The following is a 19,557-nucleotide window of genomic DNA, read 5'->3' on the forward strand; positions in this document are numbered from 1 at the left end:
CTGGGGAAGAATAAATCAGAAAAAGAAACATACCATTCTGTTTCCACGAATGCCCGAAGTCCAAACCCACGCCAGGTGGGGAGGTGGCCTTGTTAGAGGTGGACACGGAAGGCACCTGCAGACCTGGGCGGGAGGGAGATTTTCTAAACTGTTGCTAAAGCCTGGTGCGTGTTTTAATCAATAATTAGAGGCGACTTATTTTTTTTTGTTTACAGTTGTATAGCCAAAGAAAACGTGTTTTAATGTGCATTTTTTAGGCCATGTTCAGTGACATTCCTTACACTAAAATTATGCTCCCATCCAGAGCTGCTTCCATTTCCCTGTTTTAATCCTCGACTGTTTAAAACCCCCTTGCTGGGACATTTTAGAGCCTCAGAGTACATTTTATTTTTCTAACTGTGCCCAAATAGAAACTGAGGACATGCCCACCAACCTACAAAGTCAAGTGCATTTAAAGAAAATTCTGGAAGGGATTTGTGGTGAGCTTTGTGTGCACATGCAGCACACTCCTGCACTTGGATGCAGACGTGAATTGAAACATGCTTTCAATACTTGGGTATCTAGCCGAGGGGAATCAAAACCCAATAATACAAGATACTAATTAGACAAAGTTAATAAATTATAACTTAATGTTACACAATAAGCAATAAACTATTCTACATCAAACAACATGTCAAGAGATGACTTCATCCACTCCTCAATATAAAGAACTCTTACACAAAAATAAGATTTATCCCAAGTGTCCCTTGAAATTGATCAATTTTTGTTTTAAACATGATATTAAATGTATATTTAATAAACAGGCTGTAACCGCTGCAGGCATCCTTTCCCTAGCACCTGTAGAACCAGCCATTCCTGTCCACTAGGTGATGGTGAATGTGTGCGTAGAGTCGGCGTCAAGAGTGCTCCTTTCGGCTCTGTTCAGGTAGAGCAGAGCTGGAGGCCACCCAAGCATCTGGGGCAACCTGACAAGGGATTCCTTGATAAGTGGAAGACGAGAACGCATGGTATCAAAATATCAGAGCTCGACTGCGTTGTCCCGCCACGACTCACACGTCTTCATGTACTTTAAGAAGAAGCGCCCCACCGTCACGCTTTGTCCCAGTTTGGTTTCCTCAGATGGAAACGGGGTCTCCAGCCATGACATGGTGCGGACGGGTTTTCTGAGCAGTGAGCATGAGTTAGGTCTACCCTGCCGACGAAGCCCGCAGGCGGCTTCCTCTGCTTCTTCGGTCTTCATGCCAAGAAGTGCAGTGTCAGCCGAAGTACGTTAGCACCCACCTTCCCGGGGACCCCTGGCCTCGTGGTCACACACACACCACTGGACTTTCCTCTTGGCTGGTTTTGGCAGAGTCCGTCTCAACAGGTGGATCCCATCAAGAGAGGAAACTGAGGATCTCCCTCCCCTGTATTGCACATGGTTGAGCTGATGGTGTTAGGAGGTGTCTGTCTCCCCGGGCTTCTCATATTTTGCTTTTGTCTGTCTTCCTCCACGCCCAGTCCCGACTGACCAGCCAGAGTGAGGCCATGGCCCTGCAGTCCATCCGGAACATCCGCGGGAACTCCCACTGTGTAGACTGCGACACGCAGAGTGAGTGCGCCAGGGGAGCGGGATGGACCCGGGGCCCAGCTGCAGGGTCAGGCTGTCGTCCCTGTTGGGAAGGGCGGTGACGGGTACCGAGGTCCACTGTTCTGTTCAGACCTTACCTTAGCAGTCTCGCTGATGGACGTGCACCATTCCCAGGAGCAGTCAGTGAGCCCTGCTTAGGACTGCGAAGGACTCAGCCCAGACCCACATCCCATCTCATCTGGGAAGCAGCCTCTGCTACATTAGTGACCAATTGTTTGGTTTTTTCCATAAAAATAGAGTCCATTTCTGCCCAGAGATTCTGGACTTTTTTTTTTTTTAATTTCAAAAGTATATGTTCTGGGTTTTGACATCATGATTCTTTTTATTTTAAATACGTTACAAACTGCAGCATTTGATTGAACGCGTAGAACTTGTAGTGACTGCTTCATGACTCAGTTGTATTTCGTGCTTTCTATTGTCCAAAATGCGACCTTCCCTTTGACGGGGGCATTTTGTGGCTCACCTCCTGGAGGCTGGGGATTGGCTTTTCACTCTTTTAGTCCCAGCCCTGAGAAGTTTATATTGGGTATTTTTTTTCTAATTGCGTTAATGTCTTTGTTTTTGTTTTGTTTTGTTTTTGTTAAATAGCGTTTCAAAGAGGGGAGACTCAGGTCAAAGTTTAAACCAGGTCAGAGGTCCTGGGGCCAGGCCAGCGCTGCCTGGCAGGCATGGTGATGGGGCTGGTGCTGAGTGTCCGGAGCCAAGCCCAGGGACTGAGACGTGAGCCATCGAGAAGGGCCAGCTGGGCACTTGGCCTCAGGCTACTTGGGGCCAGCCAACCTGCCACAGGGTCAGTGTTTCAGTGGGACACGTCGGGTTTGTGCAGGTGGAGGAGTCTGGAGGGACCATGCAGCATGGTCACTGCCAAGCAGAGGGTCACCCTGGCCTCGTTTAGGGAAAGAGCAGCCTCTCAGCTGGACCGTGTCAGAGCCAGTGGGGTGCGGCACCAGGGGCAGGGTTGCCGTCTCTGTTCTTCAGTCCTCGGGGCTGCAGAGCAGGACAGGTGGACCCCAAGCCAGCGGGGGAGACGGGCCTGTCTACCTGAGGGTCCCACTTCACGTGGAGTAGGGTAGAGAGCCAGGGCAAGGAGGCTGACTGGGAGGACGGGGTGGTCGCCACAGGGAAGGGCTGGGCTGCCCCTGCAAGGCCCCTCGTCTCAGGCCTGGGACGGGACACAGCGAGTCACTTCTCACGGTGGGGGACCAGGCTGCTGTTTTCACGCTCCTTGAGACACTTCTTTAAAGTATCTTTTTTTGTTTGAATCTTAAAATCCTACTTTCAAAACGTGTGGTGGTGGACGGAGGTAGAAGACAGGAGCAGTGATTTGAAGTGTGTTTTTATCAAGAACTTTTAAAGTAGACCTTTCTTAGAAGCACAGACCTGAGACGCTTCAGACCGTCCATTGGGGAAGTTCTGTCCTTGTTTCCACTATACATTGAAGGATTCTGTTAAAAGAAACTAGTCCGTGGCCTGTGGGGACCGTGGCCTGTGGGGACCATGGCCTGTGACAGATTGGAGGTCAGGAGTGGGGTGTGGGGGCACTGAGGGTGGGTGGGGAGGGGAGTGCCTGCCAGGCTGCGGGACCAGTGTGGGTGGAACCGGCAGACCACCTGGGTGGAGGAGCAGCCTGGGAGCCGCAGAGCTGGGCAGCTGGGAGGCCCCAGGCCACTGTTCACCAAGCAGGTGCCATCTTTAATTCTCACGACTCTTAGAGTTGGTGCCACTGTGGGCACCTGTACAGTGGGGGAAACGAAGAGTCCAGGGCTTGAATAATTCACGCAAGGTTACAGAACTGGCGAATCATGACCTATCCTTCAATCCACGCTCGGGGCCGCCTGTGTTTCCTCAAAGGTCTTAAAGCCTGGAGAGTCTGAGATCAAGGACACACGTAGACAGCCCTGGCCAGGATCTTGTGAAGTAAAATCATCCAGTTTGGGTGCAGGGCTGGGAAACGTGTGCCCAGGCGGACATTCACCATCGCAACCATGAGCACCCCTCAGCGCAGTGGGCACGGTTCAGGAGGGCTGGGTGCCCTGCTGCCTGCTGGGCTGCTCAGGGGGAAGCTGATGGAAATGGCAAGAAACTAGCTTGGACGATGTCCATCGCATCACAGCTGGACCCAGGTCAGGAACACCCCGGGTTCTGCAAAGCTGAGGGCAGTTGTGGGCATGGAGTGCCTCAGGAGATACAGCACTCCAGGGACAGCACGTGCTTCTCCCAGTGAGTCTGGCTGGCCCATCACTTCAGCTATGCTGCCTCTGCGTAGGGACGAGGCGGGGGACTTCAGTGCAGCATGGGATTTGAAGCTGTGAAAACCCTGCCTCCTCCTGTGGTTCTTCTGGACACCAGGAGCCCCAGCTGTCTGCCCTGTTGGTACATCCCAAAGCCCAGTTTCCAGGGTGGACCCTAGACTTCCTTAGCTTTGGGGGTAACCACCTGTAAAGGGAGTCTGTGATCCAGTGAATCCCTGCTTCTGGGAAGTCCTGCCATAAAGATGCCTGTTGCACATGGTGCAGTCCAGCTATGGTAGAAGTCTGTTTGGGGCACCTGTTGCCAGACACCTGCCAGGAACAGGCCCAGAAAGCCTGCCCTTGGGGGCCCATAGAATCCCAGACCTTGGGGCCCCCACATGGCCCTCACCAGCAGCTAGCCATTCAAGGACAAACCCTGCAGGGCAGCCCAGCCTTTCTGCACTGTCAGTCCTCTTACTCATCAAGTCCTGGCCAGCGCTGCTCCACGCGGATCCTGCCACCATGTCTATCTGAACATTATGGGTGCCCTTCCCTCCCAGGTGACCCAGCCAAACTTGCAGGGGGAGCCCCACCAGCCTCTCGGGTCCTTGCTAAGCCCACAGGCAGAGTCATCCATTGTCCCAAGTCCTCAGAGCCTTGGCCCCATGTCGCCTCTCCAAAAGGTTGTCCTTGACCACTGGCTGTTTCTGCAGTGCTGGACAGGCGCTCTTCCACCACGCCACACCCAGCCGCTGACCACCGAGTTTAAACTGCTCACGTCCATCTGTGTCCTCTTGCTCCTCCCGGGGTGCCTGGTTCTGCCACCTCTTGGTGGATCATGTGATCTTCTTCTTTCTTCCTTAGATATCAACTGGAGCAGAGTGAGGCTGACCCTCCACAGCCCTGGTCATAGGGGCGGAACAGCCTCGTCCCTGCCGCGCTCGGTCTTGACTGGGCCTCAGCGGCCAGGGGCTTGGACTCCGGGTCACTCTGCTCCCCTTGAATCTTCCATATTTGTCGTCTTCACAGAAACCTTTGAGTATAGGCCCAGAAACACCCCACCCCCACCCGGTGTGGACATCCCCTTTAGATCCAGACTAGGACAGTCTGGGAGGTAGGCAGGATAGCCATGTGCCAAGCTCTACACATGGACCATTGTCATTGGTCTGTGTCCCTGAGACAATTCACAGTGGCCTGGAGCAGTGTAGTGGGCCCCACAACCAAATGAGTCTCCTGTACAGTGCAGGCGAGCACCCCTGGGGGCAGTGTTGACTGTCCACTGTAGCACTCAGCAGTGGCCCTTCCACAGGGCACAGGGCGAAAGAGAAGGGGATTCGGTGCAGGAGGAGCCAGTGAGGAGGGTGTGGTGACGATGCACTTCAGCACCGACTTAGCTGGAGTTGGGACTGTGCCTGTCACTTGCCTCTCAGGAATTCTTGTGTGGCAATGGACCTGTCCCCACCTTATGCCCAGCACAAACCACAGCCTGCGGCCTTCTCAGAAGTTCAGGTCCCCCAGTGCGGCCCTGAGCCTTCCCAGCGGATCTCCCAGCCATCCTGGTGTGGGCTGCCACCCGGCACCGGTGGGCTTCCTTATGCCTGCTAACGCTGCCGTGGTCAGACCAGAGCCCTGTGTCACTTGCTAGTGCACCCTGTCCTGCCCAGACAGCCTACCTCCCTCGCGCCCAGACCCCTTGGAGGGCTCCCCTGCTTAGTGGAGCCCTTCTGAGTCACGTCAAGGCAGAGCCCTGAGGAGCTGGCGTGACCGCACCTGCCACCTACCTGCCCGCAGGGGAAGCAGGCACAGGGCAGCCTGGCTGCCAGGAGTCACCTGGCAGAGGGTGGTCGTGGAGGATGTCCTGGGAGGGAGGACTCTAGCTGAGGCCGGAGAAGGAGAACTGTAGCGGGGCCCGGGTGTTGGGCCAGGCGGGGGAGCCCGAGCACTGGTGGGACCAGTGGGAAATGGTTTTCATCAGGACGAGGAACAACTCCATCCAAATGGCAGACAGCAGCCATGGGTGGTTCTGAGTCCTGGGGTGACATGAGCACATTCGTCACATTTCCTGGGTGCAGGTGGGGAGCCGTCTGCAGTGGGCGGAAGGTGAAAGCACGGGCAGTAGCTGCTGTACCATGTCATGATGGCGGAAAGGACGAGGGTTTGAGAAGGAAGAGTTGGATTTGAGGGAGCTTGAGAGCACGTGGTGAGCTAGGGGAGCGACAGGAAACCTGAGCTTGGTTGCCAGGATCCTGCGTAAGTGATAGGAAGGCCAGGGCCACTGGCTGAGGTCAGGAACAGAGTATGTCTGTGAGGCGAGACGGTGACAGCGGGGTGTCTGCAGGACGGGGATGGAAGTGGACTGTGGCGGTGATGCTCTAGCTCGGGAGCAAGGAAGAGGTGACAGCTGTAGGTGAGAGCCAGCATGTGGGTCGCCTTGGAGGGCTGGGTTCTAGTCGGTGTTCTCACCACTGTGACTGAGAGGCCTGCCGAGAACAACCAGAGGAGGAGCAGCTTATTTGGGTCACAATAATTCCAGAGGTCTCAGTCCACAGATGTGTCACAGATGTGAGGCAGACCGTGGTGGCGGAAGGGCGTGGAAGGGGACCACAGCTCAGGACGTGATGATCAGGAAGCAGAGAGACCGGCCCCTCACCAGGGGCAGAACAATCCAGAGGCAGGTCCGCAGTGACCGCCTCCTCCAGCCGCAACCTGCCCTCGGCCACCACCCAGTTAATCCCTATTCGGGGATTATGCACTGACTAGGTGACGACTCTCGCAACCTGATCATTTCACCCTGAGCTTCTTGCATTTTCTCTCACATGAGCTTTTGGGACACCTCACATCTAAACCATAGTGGGTTTGCTTGGAAGAGAGTATGGACAAGCTGCAGGAGCCCTGAGGGAGGCACAGGTCCAGGAGGAGACCAAGATATAGCAACCAGAAACATGGGAGAAAACTCAAGAGAGGCTGTTGACCAGGACGGCATCCGAGTCAGCATCCGAGTCAGCATCTGGGACGTCTTCGGCCAGCAAGGGGCCAAGTAAACAGTGGCGACTCCCTTGGGTGTGGCCTTTGAAGGTGGCTGGTGACATGGGCTGCCCTGTGTTTCGGGGACAGTGGGGGGTGCAGAAGCAGAGGTGGCCAGGGTGAGGAGGGCCGTGCAGGCTGCTGTCCACACCTCCCTCTTCTCCAAACACCTGCAAGGCCAGCCAGAACTTTGTCTACACAGCCATCCTGCCCCTGCTGTCCTGCCCCCCTCTGTGTTTATTCGTGTGGCTGAATTCTTCGGCATCTACGCTTCCTTGTTCTGTTGTTTGGTTGTTCATTTGGGGCACGGGTTTCCCCCTCCCACCTGATGCCTCTCAGGCCCAGACCTCTGCTCTGGCCCGTCCCCTGGTGTCACCTCCTGAACGTGGACTAGATGTTAAGCAAATGGCTGACTGATTGATCAGTTCGTATACGACCATGCCCGGTCATTTGCCGTTTGTAGAACAAAGGACGTGTACTCAGTGAATCACACATGACGTCAGCCACCTGGTGTTCTGCCGGCTCTTCAGGTGGTCTGGGGAAGTAGTGACTGCCCTTGAGTTGAGCCTTACTTGCTTCTGTCCTTGAAAACATCTTGGCTAATCAGCTGTGGATTCTAGCTGCGGCCAGCCCTGGGCCTGAGTTTCTGGTCTTCCGATGACTCCGGCTTGTACACAGTGAGTGATGCAGGTCAGGGGTCCCAAAGCCCTTCTATGATCAGGTTTGTTGTCCTGCAGAAATGGGTCCTTGGTCCCGTATCACAGCCTGACGCTCTATCATTCATTCTGCAACTCAGGGTGACAGAGCCGGCTCCTCACTACCCGAGGGCCCCTGTGCCAGCTTGCCAGCCGGGAAGCACGGAGAGTCCAGTTGCCGCAGTGTTATCTTAGAAAAGATCCCAACGGTGTATTTTCCCCTCATTCTTTCATCTTTGAAATCCACGAACACTTCCATCACGGGCCTATCAAACCTTGTGCTGGTTTAGTAGAGGTGGTATGAGGGCTGTTCTGGCTTTGGGAATGACCCCAGCTTGCTTCCCCCTGCCCTCTGCCAGCAGCTATCTGCTGTGGACGCAGCCTTCTGGAAGTGAGCATGGCTACTGAAGGGCTGGAGAGGGCGTCCCTCCAGGGGCACTCTAGCTGGACCGTGTCATTGCGTGTTGTGGAGGAAACTCGTGGGCTTCTGCTTCAGCCAGAGTTTTAGAACATGTCACTTCTTTGAAGGCACCTAGAACAATATTGAGTACTGGCCAGGGGCGTGGGGTCATGTGAGGGTGGGGACCACCCAGCGTGGAGTTTGACCAGCTGGTCCTGAAACTCTCAGGACAGCAGGGACCAGCGATGGTGGTCTGACGTGCCCTGCCGTTCTACTCCCCGCAGATCCCAACTGGGCCAGTCTGAACTTGGGAGCCCTCATGTGCATCGAGTGCTCGGGCATCCACCGGAATCTGGGCACCCACCTCTCCCGGGTCCGGTCTCTGGACCTCGACGACTGGCCCATTGAGCTGATCAAGGTGATGTCGTCCATCGGGAACGAGCTGGCCAACAGCGTCTGGGAAGAGAGCAGCCAGGGGCGGACGAAGCCCTCCTTGGACTCCACGAGGTAGGAACCCGGCAGGGCGCTGCCTAGACGCGGACACCACAGTGAGACAGCTGGGGTCCACCTGAGGGACAGCCACACTCAGAGTGGCCCTGGCAACCTGTAGGAATGCCAGTGAGGCCCGCCCAGAAACATCTGTGTTTAAAATTGGTCTTAGGCAGAGTGGATAATTCAAACTGCTTAATTTTTTATGTTTGTTTTTAGGCCTTGGGGGTTTCTGTCCCCCTCTTAGAAATGTATTAAGCTTCTAACCTTATGAATATATTACTGTAATTAATACATTTCTAATAGGCATGAGCTGTGCTGACACTAATTATGACTTTTTGATTCTTTAATTTTGTTTATCATTCTTGTATCTTTGTAAGCATCTGCTCCGTTGGTAACCACCCCCGCTCCTACCAACAAGTGAATTTGTGAGGAGAAAATATGTTTTACTTCCTAAAATATATTTCTAACCCATTTAATCAACCAAGTTCAGCATAATGTATGGCGACTCCTCATTAATGTTAATTGTTATCCAGTGTAAAAAACGCATTTATTTTGAGGCCATTTAGTTTCTCATTTGTCATTCACAGCTATTACAAACCGTTTTTGAGAGGACACATGCATATTTAATACCCCTCAGAGGTGGTGAAATAGCATGTCTTCAGAGCAGGCCTGTCTGCAGCCGCCTCCTCTGCGTGTCCAGGCCAGGTGCTTCCTGGGCCACTCAGCAGGGGTCTTGCTCCCGCCTAGACAGCAGGGCTGAGGTGTTTCAGCGCTCACTTCTTGGGCGTGGGGCGAGACGAAGGCAGGAGGTGCCACCCATCCTTAGCCAAAGGAGAGGCCTCGCTCTGTTTTGCTGGTTATGCGATGGGCCGGAGGCCAGTAGTGCTCAGTCCATGGCTCAGCTGCAGACGTCAGTGACTGCTGGGTGACACCGGAGCCACAGGCCCAATGTCACCAACACTGCAGTGGGAGGGTGTGGTGCCACCTTGGGTTCACGTGGAGGGGGATGCTGGCACCTGTTAGTCCTGCTGTCCCCAAGGCTGCTCTGGGGAAGGGCGGGGATGACAGAGGCGTGCCAGGTTGACTGTTGGAAGTCCCACAGGTTCGACATGCGGGCTTTTCTCATGTGGGTTGCACCATGCCACGTAGACACAGGTAACTTCTAACAAACCAGAGAAATCCTCGTCTTGTTAAAGCTGCCTTGATCTGTTGACCACCGAGTTAGAAACAGCTGGGTCGTCCACTAGGCGCGTCCTTAAAAAAGATCAAATCGCGTTGCATTTAATCATTGAAAGAACTTCAGTCTGAAAGTTGGAAATTAGATTGAGTTTAATGTTTGAATGAACAAAACATTGAAATAAGTTTGAAAAAATCAACATGGTTTTTAATATCAGGAATTAGAAAAGCTTGTTTTTCTGCCCATTAATATTTGAAACCATTTAAAATTATTAGAAGTGAAGTTGTGGGTTATTTTTTAAACTGATAAATATTTCACATTAATTTTGCAGTTCTAAGTGAAAACCACAGGCATTTGATAGTTCTTTGTATCTTTGCATGAAGGGCTTGCATTTGTAGCTCCTGATCTACAGAACATTAGACGTTCAGAGACGTATCTCGAAGTCTTCCTTTCTCACTAACGAGGCAACTGCAACAGAACCCCATCTTTTCTTGGGTCACACTGGCTTTCCTAAAGAGAAGTGCCAATAGCCAGGCACATTGGCACACACCTGTAATCATAGCCACTCAGGAGACTGAGGCAGGAGGATCACAAGTTCAAGACCGTCCTCAGCAACTTAGGGAGACCCTGTCTCAAAACAAAAACAAAAAGAGAGCTGATGGTGTAGCTCAGCTCAGTGGTAGAGCACTTGCCTAGCATATGAGAGACCCTGGGTTCCATCCCCAGTGCCACCAAGAGTGGGGGAGGTTACAGTATTAAGGTGCAGTTCCTCTCCAGGGCGCGGACATCCTAATGAGGTTCCGTGACGTTTCCTCAGGTAGCTCTTGAATTCCTATGTTCTGTCCGCCGCTAAGGTCAACGTACATGAGAATTGACTTTAATTTGTTGTGCCTTTAATAATTCTCCCGGAGAGTTTTGTTTTTGATTGGATTCAGTGAATGTCCATTGAGCACTTGCTCATGGAAGAGACAGTGAATGGTGGCTGGGACAGCAGTGGCGGGTGACGTCCTGGGCCCTCTGGGGGTGCCAGGGCTGGCAGAATTTGGCAGGTGGGGGGGGGACTCTTACAGCTGGTGTGCTGCGGGGACGGGTCACTGGATGAAGGCTGCTCCAGCCGGTGTCTTAATATGAGGCGGTTCCCAGGGGAGGTGTGCCGGGGGAGGTCAGTGGCCTGGGCTAAGGCAGGAGTGGGGGGCTCAGCCTGCAGGTGTGCACGACAGCACGTCTTCCCCATAGGCTGGACCCTCCTGTAGATGAGGTGGCCAAGGAAGGTGCCGGAGAGGGCCTTTGAGCCTGGGCACCAGCACCAGGACTAGCACCGGGGTGTGGGGGCACTTTGGTCTATTTATGTGTCTGAGTGTGTTCCACCTGGAGGAAGTGGGGAAGGCCGTGGTCCTGGCGGATCACAGGAAGCCTTAGAAACACGGTCAAAGCAAAACAACAGCCAGTGGTACAGCAGTGACTCGAAACCACCTCCTCCACCACCTCCGCACTTCCCCGAATGCAGGTGAAAACCAGAAAGTCTGGCTACGTGCCTGCAGGGGTTCATAGCCTTGGGAGGATGGGTTTCTGGTCCCGGTACCCATTCCCTCTCTCTGCAGAGTCTAGGCTTGATGGGGGGCTTCTGACATGTCCTGAGGTGGTACTAGTAAGAGACGCTGAGGTACGCTGGGTGCCGCTCCCTGGTGTGGCACTTACCTAGCATGTGCAAGACCCTGGCTCAGTTCCTGGTACCTGAGGAATAAATAATGAATGAATAAATAAAAAAAGATGTGGAAATATATTTAAATAAGTGTTTAAATAAAAGCCCAGAGTCTGATGGCTGGAGAAGAGTGCAGTGCTTCCTGAGACGCTCTGGTCTGGACTTACCTGACAGTGGAATGCGGCTAGAAGCCACAGACACCCTCCCCCGACCCCGACACTTGCCCACCTGGGCACAGGCACACATGGACTGAGACCCCTGGTCAGGCACAGCACACCTTTCTCCTCTGTCCCCGAAAACGCAGCACCTGGAGTTGCCTGGGCCCACAGGCAGCCCAGGAGAGCAGGCACCGGGCAGAGAGACTGGCCTTCAGCCTGCTGTCCCCGTGCCCCTATTAAAGCAGCTCTGGACTGCTTATAATTGGTTCCATGATTCTCAGCCACCCTGCGAACTGCCGTTCAAACTTGAGCAGCATCATGATCAATGGAAGCTGACGGCGGCTGAAGCAGTATTGACTTCCCATTCCTAAACAGCACAGTCATTAGTCAAGGAAAGCATCTTTTAATTACTCCCAGGAAGAAGAAAAAAAATCTTTTTGGATGGATTCTGCAACAGCTGCCATTTTGTCCAGTGCATTCGATATTAAATTTATTGTCATAGGAGGAAAAAAGATACCCTCGTCCCCCTCTGTAATGGGGGTTTAATTTGGAGAAGGATTCATGTCAGAGGCGAGATCGATGAGATGACAATTAACTACATCTGGGGCAGAATCAGAATTCCCCCTCTCTAATTGCTATTGATACCATTTAAGCACACACTTAAAATATTGATTTTAGATGGGAGGTTTAAGCGGCGCAAGGTAGTAGCAGTGGGCAGAGGAGCCGGGACTGTCGGGGCTGAGCAGGGGCATGTTGCAGTCTTAGGGCCAGGATTTTTGGTGTGAGCTCGGGTGGTGGCCAGGATGAGCACCTTGTAGCAGCTGGGGAGCCATGGGACAGGGAGGGTCCCTCTGTAAGAGCACCAATGTCTGTCGCTATGGAGACAAGTGGCCGAGCTCCTCTTCCAAATGCAAGAATACTAACCGCAGAGGTAAAGGTATTAGGAATAGCAGATGGACCTTGCTCGAGTGAGGGACAGGTGAATGGGGAGGGTGCAGGTGGTCACCCCAGAACGTGAGCCTTTTATGCCCCTAGGGCAGGGAGCTTTGGCCTTTGCAGCACAGGGGCAGCTGTCCCCGTGAACCCATCTGTGCCCCAGGGCTCAGTGGCATCTGGGGGCCTCATGCGACACCATGACCGCATTCTGTATTATCGTCCCCTCTCAAGTGGAAGCCCTTTGGATTGACTGCAGGGACCGAGCAGAGCCCTCTGGGCAGAAGCCACCCTCTGCTTGGCCCTGTGGCTCTGCCTTCGCCTCCCATCTTTGTCTCTTAGTGTCAGGCATCTGGCCCGGGAGGGTCTGCGGGGACGTTGCTATTTGCATTTCAGCACAGGTAGCCTATTTACGCGTGCTCAGGAGCCTGCTGCGTTGGACTAGGAAATCAAAGGAACCTGGAAGTGCAGAACTGGGTTTTCAATTCCATGAAAGAGCTCTTGAGAGGAGCTCTGAGCACGGCTGAAATCACCCATTGCCTCTTTGATGCTACTTGGAAGGGGGCTGGCGGCTGATTTAGTACACACTCCCTCCTGTCTTTAGCTTCCTGTTTCTCTTCTTCTTTTCTTTTTTTTTCCATTATTTGTAAGTTCACCTCCATGCCTAAACATCCTTCTTGTCTTTAACCTATAAAAAGATGTTGCCTTGGAAAGGAAGATTGGTGCCCACATCAGAAACCCGCGTGGGAGAGACTGGCCGTGCACTTGCAGATGGAAGCAGCCTGCCCGGCGATGGAGTGCCGTCTCCTTTTGATTCTGCAATGCCACTTTCATCTTATTTATGCACATGGAGATATTGATAAAGGGGAAATGTATCCAAACTGAAAATAATTGGATCCCTGCAGCCAACTCTGAAATATTAAAAGCAGCCCCACTCGGCCACGGCTTTGTCTTGTTAGGTTTGATCATAAGATCACAATATAGTAATCTCAGGCACAGATTCCTGCCCCAAAGATGCACTGTTCCAAATGTGGCCTCGGGGAGCGTGCCTGCCCACGCAGCCCGGGGCTGTCTCATCTGATTATTTTTCAACAGTCCTTGGCTACTGGGGTCAATGTTTTGTCTCTTTTGAGTGTTCCTCTACGCTTGACACCTTTTCCTATTCTCTTTCTTTAAAAAAAAAAAAAATGGGGAGGGGGAATCTAGGAGAAGTAGAAGAAAGGACCTTGCTGTGATGACCAGAGTCCATCTGCAGTTGGGTGGCATCTGCTCCCCACATGTCACTTCCCTCATTAACAAGCAATTGAATTAATTAAATGCTACTCAGAACACGCATAACAAGCTACCGGCAGTGTCCAAATTAGCACTGATAATCAAGGATGATTTCCTTTATTATCCTGCTAAGTGGTGTGCAGACTCTGATCTCCCTGTCTGCCCTCATCTATTTACATACCCCCAGCTTCTGCCTTTGGAAGCGGAGGTTATCTTACCTAGTTAATTTGCCTCGATCACCGAGCATGGCGGATTGATGCCCGGCCCTGCCGCCACCACCGTGCACTGGCCCCCTCCCCGCCTGCCCTCCCCCAGCCCCAGCCTTTGTATCTCAAGCTCCCTGATAAATTAAAGGCCACCCCTGTGGTCTCTCAAGTGAGTAATAGAGGCAGAAATTTCATTTTGCAACTGGCTGATTTAATGATCCAAAGGGTAATTAATGGCCTGATTATCTTAATGTTAAATATGTCCGGCAGCAATTACTGTGACCTCCCGCTTGTCAAGGTCCGGGCTGTGCTCTTCTTTCAATTAAGTTCTCTGGGGCTTAATGGTATGAATAAACTCCTCTGATTCTATCATCCCGGACGCAGAGGGTTCAGGGAACTGGGGGCTCGTTTGGAGTTTTAATCAGCCTGTCTCCTACTCTGGCGATGGGAGTTAACAATTATAACAAGGACAGTTTAACTTTCTTTTCCTGTCGCACGCGCACACGCGCTTTCTTGCGAGGTTTCATCTCCGTTATCTGCACATGTTTATTTCAGTGCTCTGAGGGAGAATTCTGTTTGTGGAGGAAGCCACTGTGCTCAGGAAGCTCGTCTCTTCCAATATAAATTATCATGTGAACGCTGTGGTTTTTCTGTTTGACAGGCTTAATTAATTGGCAGGAGCCCCCGAAAATGACAGCACCACTAATTGCAACTCAAAGCGAATTTCTGTCACCATGGCCTGGCTGTCGGCGGGCATGCCCCCAGCCCCAGCCACAGAGCGGGGACACCCTCCCAGTCCCTGGGTGTCCAGGCAGACACTGTGCCCTGTGTGAGCCCCGACGGTGGCTGGCCCCTCCAAGGGGTGTGCAGGCACGCCGTCTGCTCACAGGAGTGACATTTACTGCCAATAAAGTTTATACGTCTGCGGCTCTGCAGATCCAACAGCTGCTCAGGGACCTCAGCTTTGACTTCAGAAATCCTAGCAAGTTCCCGCAGCAGGCCGAGTTGGAATCAGGTGGAGAGCCGTAACTCACCTAGCCACCCCTCGCGACTACGAGGGGCCTCATTAGCACATCGCTAAATATGCTCGCGTTTACTAGAGCTCTGGGCCCAGATCAGAAATACTCTACAATAAATATTAAGCCAATTAGGAGAATGTACAAATGAGAAGTACATTAACACTGCCTTAAAAATAATGCCTGTGGCGTACGGTGACGGGGGACGGCACTCCATCCAGCGAGGTCAGGGTGTGCAGTGGGGACTCACTCGCTCCGCTGCAGGGCTGTGCCACTGGGCACTCAGTGGTAAGGCGATTTTAAGAAGGCCCTCTGCAAGGTCAAGTGTAACAGGACCTGCGTTTTCAAGGGTAACTGTACTCAACACTTCCCTTTTGAACCAGATGGGCCAAAATGGGGGGATAGGTTCAGTACGTTGCCTGCTACACATGAACCTTGGTTATTTATTTGATCCTGCAGGAAACCAGTGTGTGCTGGAGGCCAGCCTTGCTACCAGAGAGCTGTCTTGGGTGGAAACCCTGTGTCATTTGCTCTCTGAAACGTAGCCATGGAGACCATTGAGGAGTGTCTGGCTTCTGAGAATTTCCGTCCTCCCGGTTGCCGAGAGCTCAGGTGGTCAGCACACCAGCTGCCCTCCAGGTGCCTGGCCATGTGGAGCTGGGGTCTGCTGGGAGAGGGCATGGAGGGAGGATGGGAAGATGAACCTCTGCAGCTTGAGCTGCATGACATGAGCCCATACAGCAGCCCCTCTCTTCCCATACCGCCTACATCGGGCCTTTTCCAAAAGGGCCACGTCTTTGAGGGCTGTTCCCTGGTTTGCATCTGCAGCTATCTTCTAAGAGACCGCCCCTCCCTTCTGCACCAGGAAGGGTGAGGAGCGGCGAGCAGGCCCACAGTCTGCCGTGCCCTGTGCCCGTGTCCTGCTCAGCACAGAACCAGCTGCTGCTCAGGATTTCTTCTGTTTTCCAAGTGGGGAGAATGCAGGGTTGAGACCTGTATGTCCCTTGCCCAGCGCCACCCAGACCACTGGAGCCAGGATCCCTGAGGCCCTTCCTGGTGCCCAGTATCTTGCAGCAGACTCCTCGGCACGAGGTCTAGAGGAGCACTGGCATTAGCAGCACCACCCTCTCCTGCCAGTCAGCACACACTCAGGCTGTCTCTCGGCCACGCTGGGTCTGGGTGCGGGCATTAGAGCCAGCTTACCTCGTGCTGTGCCTGCAGGGTTCTCCCCTTAGGAAACCGAGTAGTCTCCCTCAGAGGAGCTGAAATAAGAAGAGCCTCGCTTTAATTTGGATTCCGCTGCAAACCTGCACGTTCACAGTCCTCATCTTGCTGCTCTGCAGTCAGGGCTGACCCTGTAAAGCTTCTCCAGGAAACAGTGCTGAGGACCCAGGATCAGCCAACACCCGTGTGTGTCCAGCCTGTAACATAACCACATCTGCTGTCCCCAGCCTAAGGCTGTCCATTAAAAATGGGGAGCCTGTGCCTCAAAGGCCTGGCCATCATATTTTTTGTCTGCATTTGGATTTCTAGCTGCAGTTCCATTGGCCAGTATTTTCTGTATTTTTTAATTTAAAAAACAAGGTATTTTCTCATTTGTAAGTTAAAAGTAGTGATTATTCCCACCCACTTAGCCATGAGAGTTAATGCTAAAGGAAAATAATATTTATGAAGTTTCCCCCTCCCTTCAATCTGGAAAATAAAACCAGCTTTGTGGCTGGGCCCTGTGTGCTGCTGGTGAATGGGACAAGTGGCCCATGTCCTCCCCAGGGCTGGAAGGGTGTGCGGACCTGAAAGATGTGCTCCGTTTTGATTTTGTTTACACCTGTGCAGTGACACACAACCACAACCCTGCCTGAGGAGGCCCTGGACCTCATCCCTCACCTCTTGAGACCCAGCCACCTGCTTCTGTCCTTCCCCAGGCTCCAGTCTAGCCTGGCATGTCCAGAATGCCATCCCAGCAGGTGTTACAGGCAGAGGACATCTCAGGGACTCCCATGTACGGGATTGCACATTATGATTTAGTGGCACTTTCCCCAGGAATGCAAGGTTGGTTCAACACACTTACACAAAACTCACCACAGTATGCCATAGTCACAGGATAAAGGAAAAACTACATGTTCATCTCAGAGATGCGGGAAATACATCTGGCAAAATCCAACGTGCTTTTGTGATACAAATATTCAGCACACCAGGAATAAAAGGAAAATTTCAGAACCAGATAAAGCATATTTGTGAAAACGCAAAGCTAACATTGTTAATGCTTAAGTATCACAGGCTGTTCCCCCCTAAGATCAGGAACAAGACAAGAATGTTACCAAATCTACTCAACATGTGCTTGAGGCTCAAGCCAGGGATTTAGGCAAAGAAAAAACAACAACAACAAAAATAGGCATCCACATTAGGAATGAAGAAGTAAAACTATCTCTGTAGACGACATGATCTCCTATGTAGAAAATCCCAAGGAATCCTCAGGGAACTGTTGGGACTAACAGATGAGCTCAGCGAGGCTGTGGGACACTAGATCAGTATGCAGAACTCGGTTGTGTTTCTATGCAGTACGATGAATAGCCAAAATAAAATCAAGGCCACAATTCCACTCACTGTAGTAGCAAGAAGAACAATATGCTTAGGAATAAGTTTAACCTTGTACAGAAAAGACGACAAAGCATCTTTGAGAGAAATCAGAGACTGAACAGAAGGACACAGAATACTTAACATTGTTCGGATGGCAGCACCCCCAAGTTGACATACAGGTTCAACAGGATCCCTTTCCAAGTCGGAGCTTCCTTTTCGGCAAGCTAATCCTAAAATTCAGATGGAAATGTGAGAGCCTCTCCATTAGACAAAGCACTCAAAAAAATAACGAGGTTGGAGGACTCATTTCTCCTGATTTCAAAACTGAGTATAAGACCATAGTAATTGCAACCGGTACTGGCATAAAAAAATACAGATAGGTTGGGCGTGGTATTGCATGTCTGTAATTCCAGCCACCTGGGAGGTTGAGACAGGAGGATTGTGAGTTCAAGTCCAACCCCAGCAATTTAGCAAAACTGTCTAAAAATAACAAAATTTTTAAAAAGGACTGGGGATGAAGCTCAGAGACAAAGCACCCCTGCATATCATTTCCAGTACCAAAAATAAATAAATAACTGGTTTTTTTTTTTTTTCAAAAAGAATAGACCTATGGATCAACAGCATATAATTGAGAGACCAGAAATAAACCCAAGTATCTGTGGTCAATTGACTTTTCAGAAAAACGGTGCTGAACCAATTGGATATCCTCATGCAAAAAGTTAGACCCCTATATCATGCTCTTTGCAAATTAACTCCTTTGAATCAGAGACCTCAGTGCAAAGAGTGAAACTATGAAACTTACAGGAGAAACCACCATAGACCTTTGTGACTTTGGAGTGAGCAGTGGGGTCTTTGGATATATCTAAACCTCCAGCAACACAAGGAAAAAGCAGATAAATTGGATTTCATCAAAATCTAAAGACTCATTATTTCTTTTTTTTTATTTTTTTAGCTGTTGATGAACCTTTATTTTATTCATTTATTTATATGCAGTGCTGAGAATCAAACCCAGTGCCTCACACATGCTAACCAAGTGCTCTACCACTGAGCCCCAACCCCAGCCCCTACAAATTCATTATTTCAATAGGCATTATCAACAAAGTGAAAAGAACAGGCAAAGATCTCTGAAAATCACATCTGGTAAGGGCCTGGTCTCCATAATATAGAGAGACTGCTTACAACTCAACAGGAGAAGACAGACAATCCAGTTTTTAAATTGGCAGAATGAAATAGACATTTCTTCAAGAAGATCTGCACTCCTCAGTGAGCCCATGGGAAGGAGCCTGACGTCTCTACCAGGTAAGGAAAGCTTGCTGCCACACCGCTTCACGACCTGCAGGACAGCTGGGACAGGTGCTGGCAAAGAGGCAGACAATCCACCCTCAGACCTGCAGAACAGTCTGGCATTTCCTCAACAAGCGAGACATCGAATCCCACTGATCCAGCATTTCCTCTCCTGCCTCCATACCTAAGAAATAAAAACACAGGTCCGGACAAAGATGTGCACATACATTAGCCCTCGCAGCAGCATTGCTCACAATGGCTAGGAAGTGGTTCTCAGCTGATGAATGCACGGACAAAACATGGTCCGTCCACACTAGAATAGTATTAATCCCTGAAAAGGTACAGAGTCCACGCTGATGCATTTGTTTATAGTGTGAGCACTCATTGAAAACTTGCTAAGCGAAAAGAGTCAGACACAAGACACAGGAAGCCATATGCTGTGTGACACTTCTGACTAAGCACCAAAGTAGGCAGACACACAGAAAGGAGATGGAGCTTGCAGCTTGCAGTGGGAGGGCGGGCAGTGGGCGTGGGGAGTGACTGCCTAGCGCGTAGAGCGTTTCCTGGAATGATCTGGACCTCCATGATGGCGAGGTGGCACAGCCCTGTAAACATAATCAAGACCCCTGGATTGCTCACTTTTCAGGGTGGGTTTTATGGTATATGAATTATGTCAATTAAAAAAATAAAACAAGGAAGAATTTTCAAAGGACAAGAAATTCCCCAGGAGGGGGACCTTGGGCAGAGTACAGAGGTGAGC

The 19,557-nt window shown here is 51.5% G+C and overlaps 1 protein-coding gene across 20 annotated transcripts in view; it reads left to right on the forward strand.

Annotated features, from left to right (window-relative positions):
• The window catches only part of Agap1 (ArfGAP with GTPase domain, ankyrin repeat and PH domain 1), a 473,567-nt gene that overhangs the window by 406,561 nt on the left and 47,449 nt on the right, over window positions 1-19,557 (forward strand). For all 20 annotated transcript variants that reach the window (XM_078018283.1, XM_078018285.1, XM_078018287.1 and 17 more), the window contains 2 exons: window positions 1,501-1,591; window positions 8,265-8,487. In XM_078018283.1, coding sequence (XP_077874409.1) covers window positions 1,501-1,591; window positions 8,265-8,487 — 314 coding nt within the window. The remainder of the gene's footprint in view (window positions 1-1,500; window positions 1,592-8,264; window positions 8,488-19,557) is intronic.

This window comes from Ictidomys tridecemlineatus, chromosome 7, assembly GCF_052094955.1.
Source record: "Ictidomys tridecemlineatus isolate mIctTri1 chromosome 7, mIctTri1.hap1, whole genome shotgun sequence".
NCBI lineage: Eukaryota > Metazoa > Chordata > Mammalia > Rodentia > Sciuridae > Ictidomys > Ictidomys tridecemlineatus.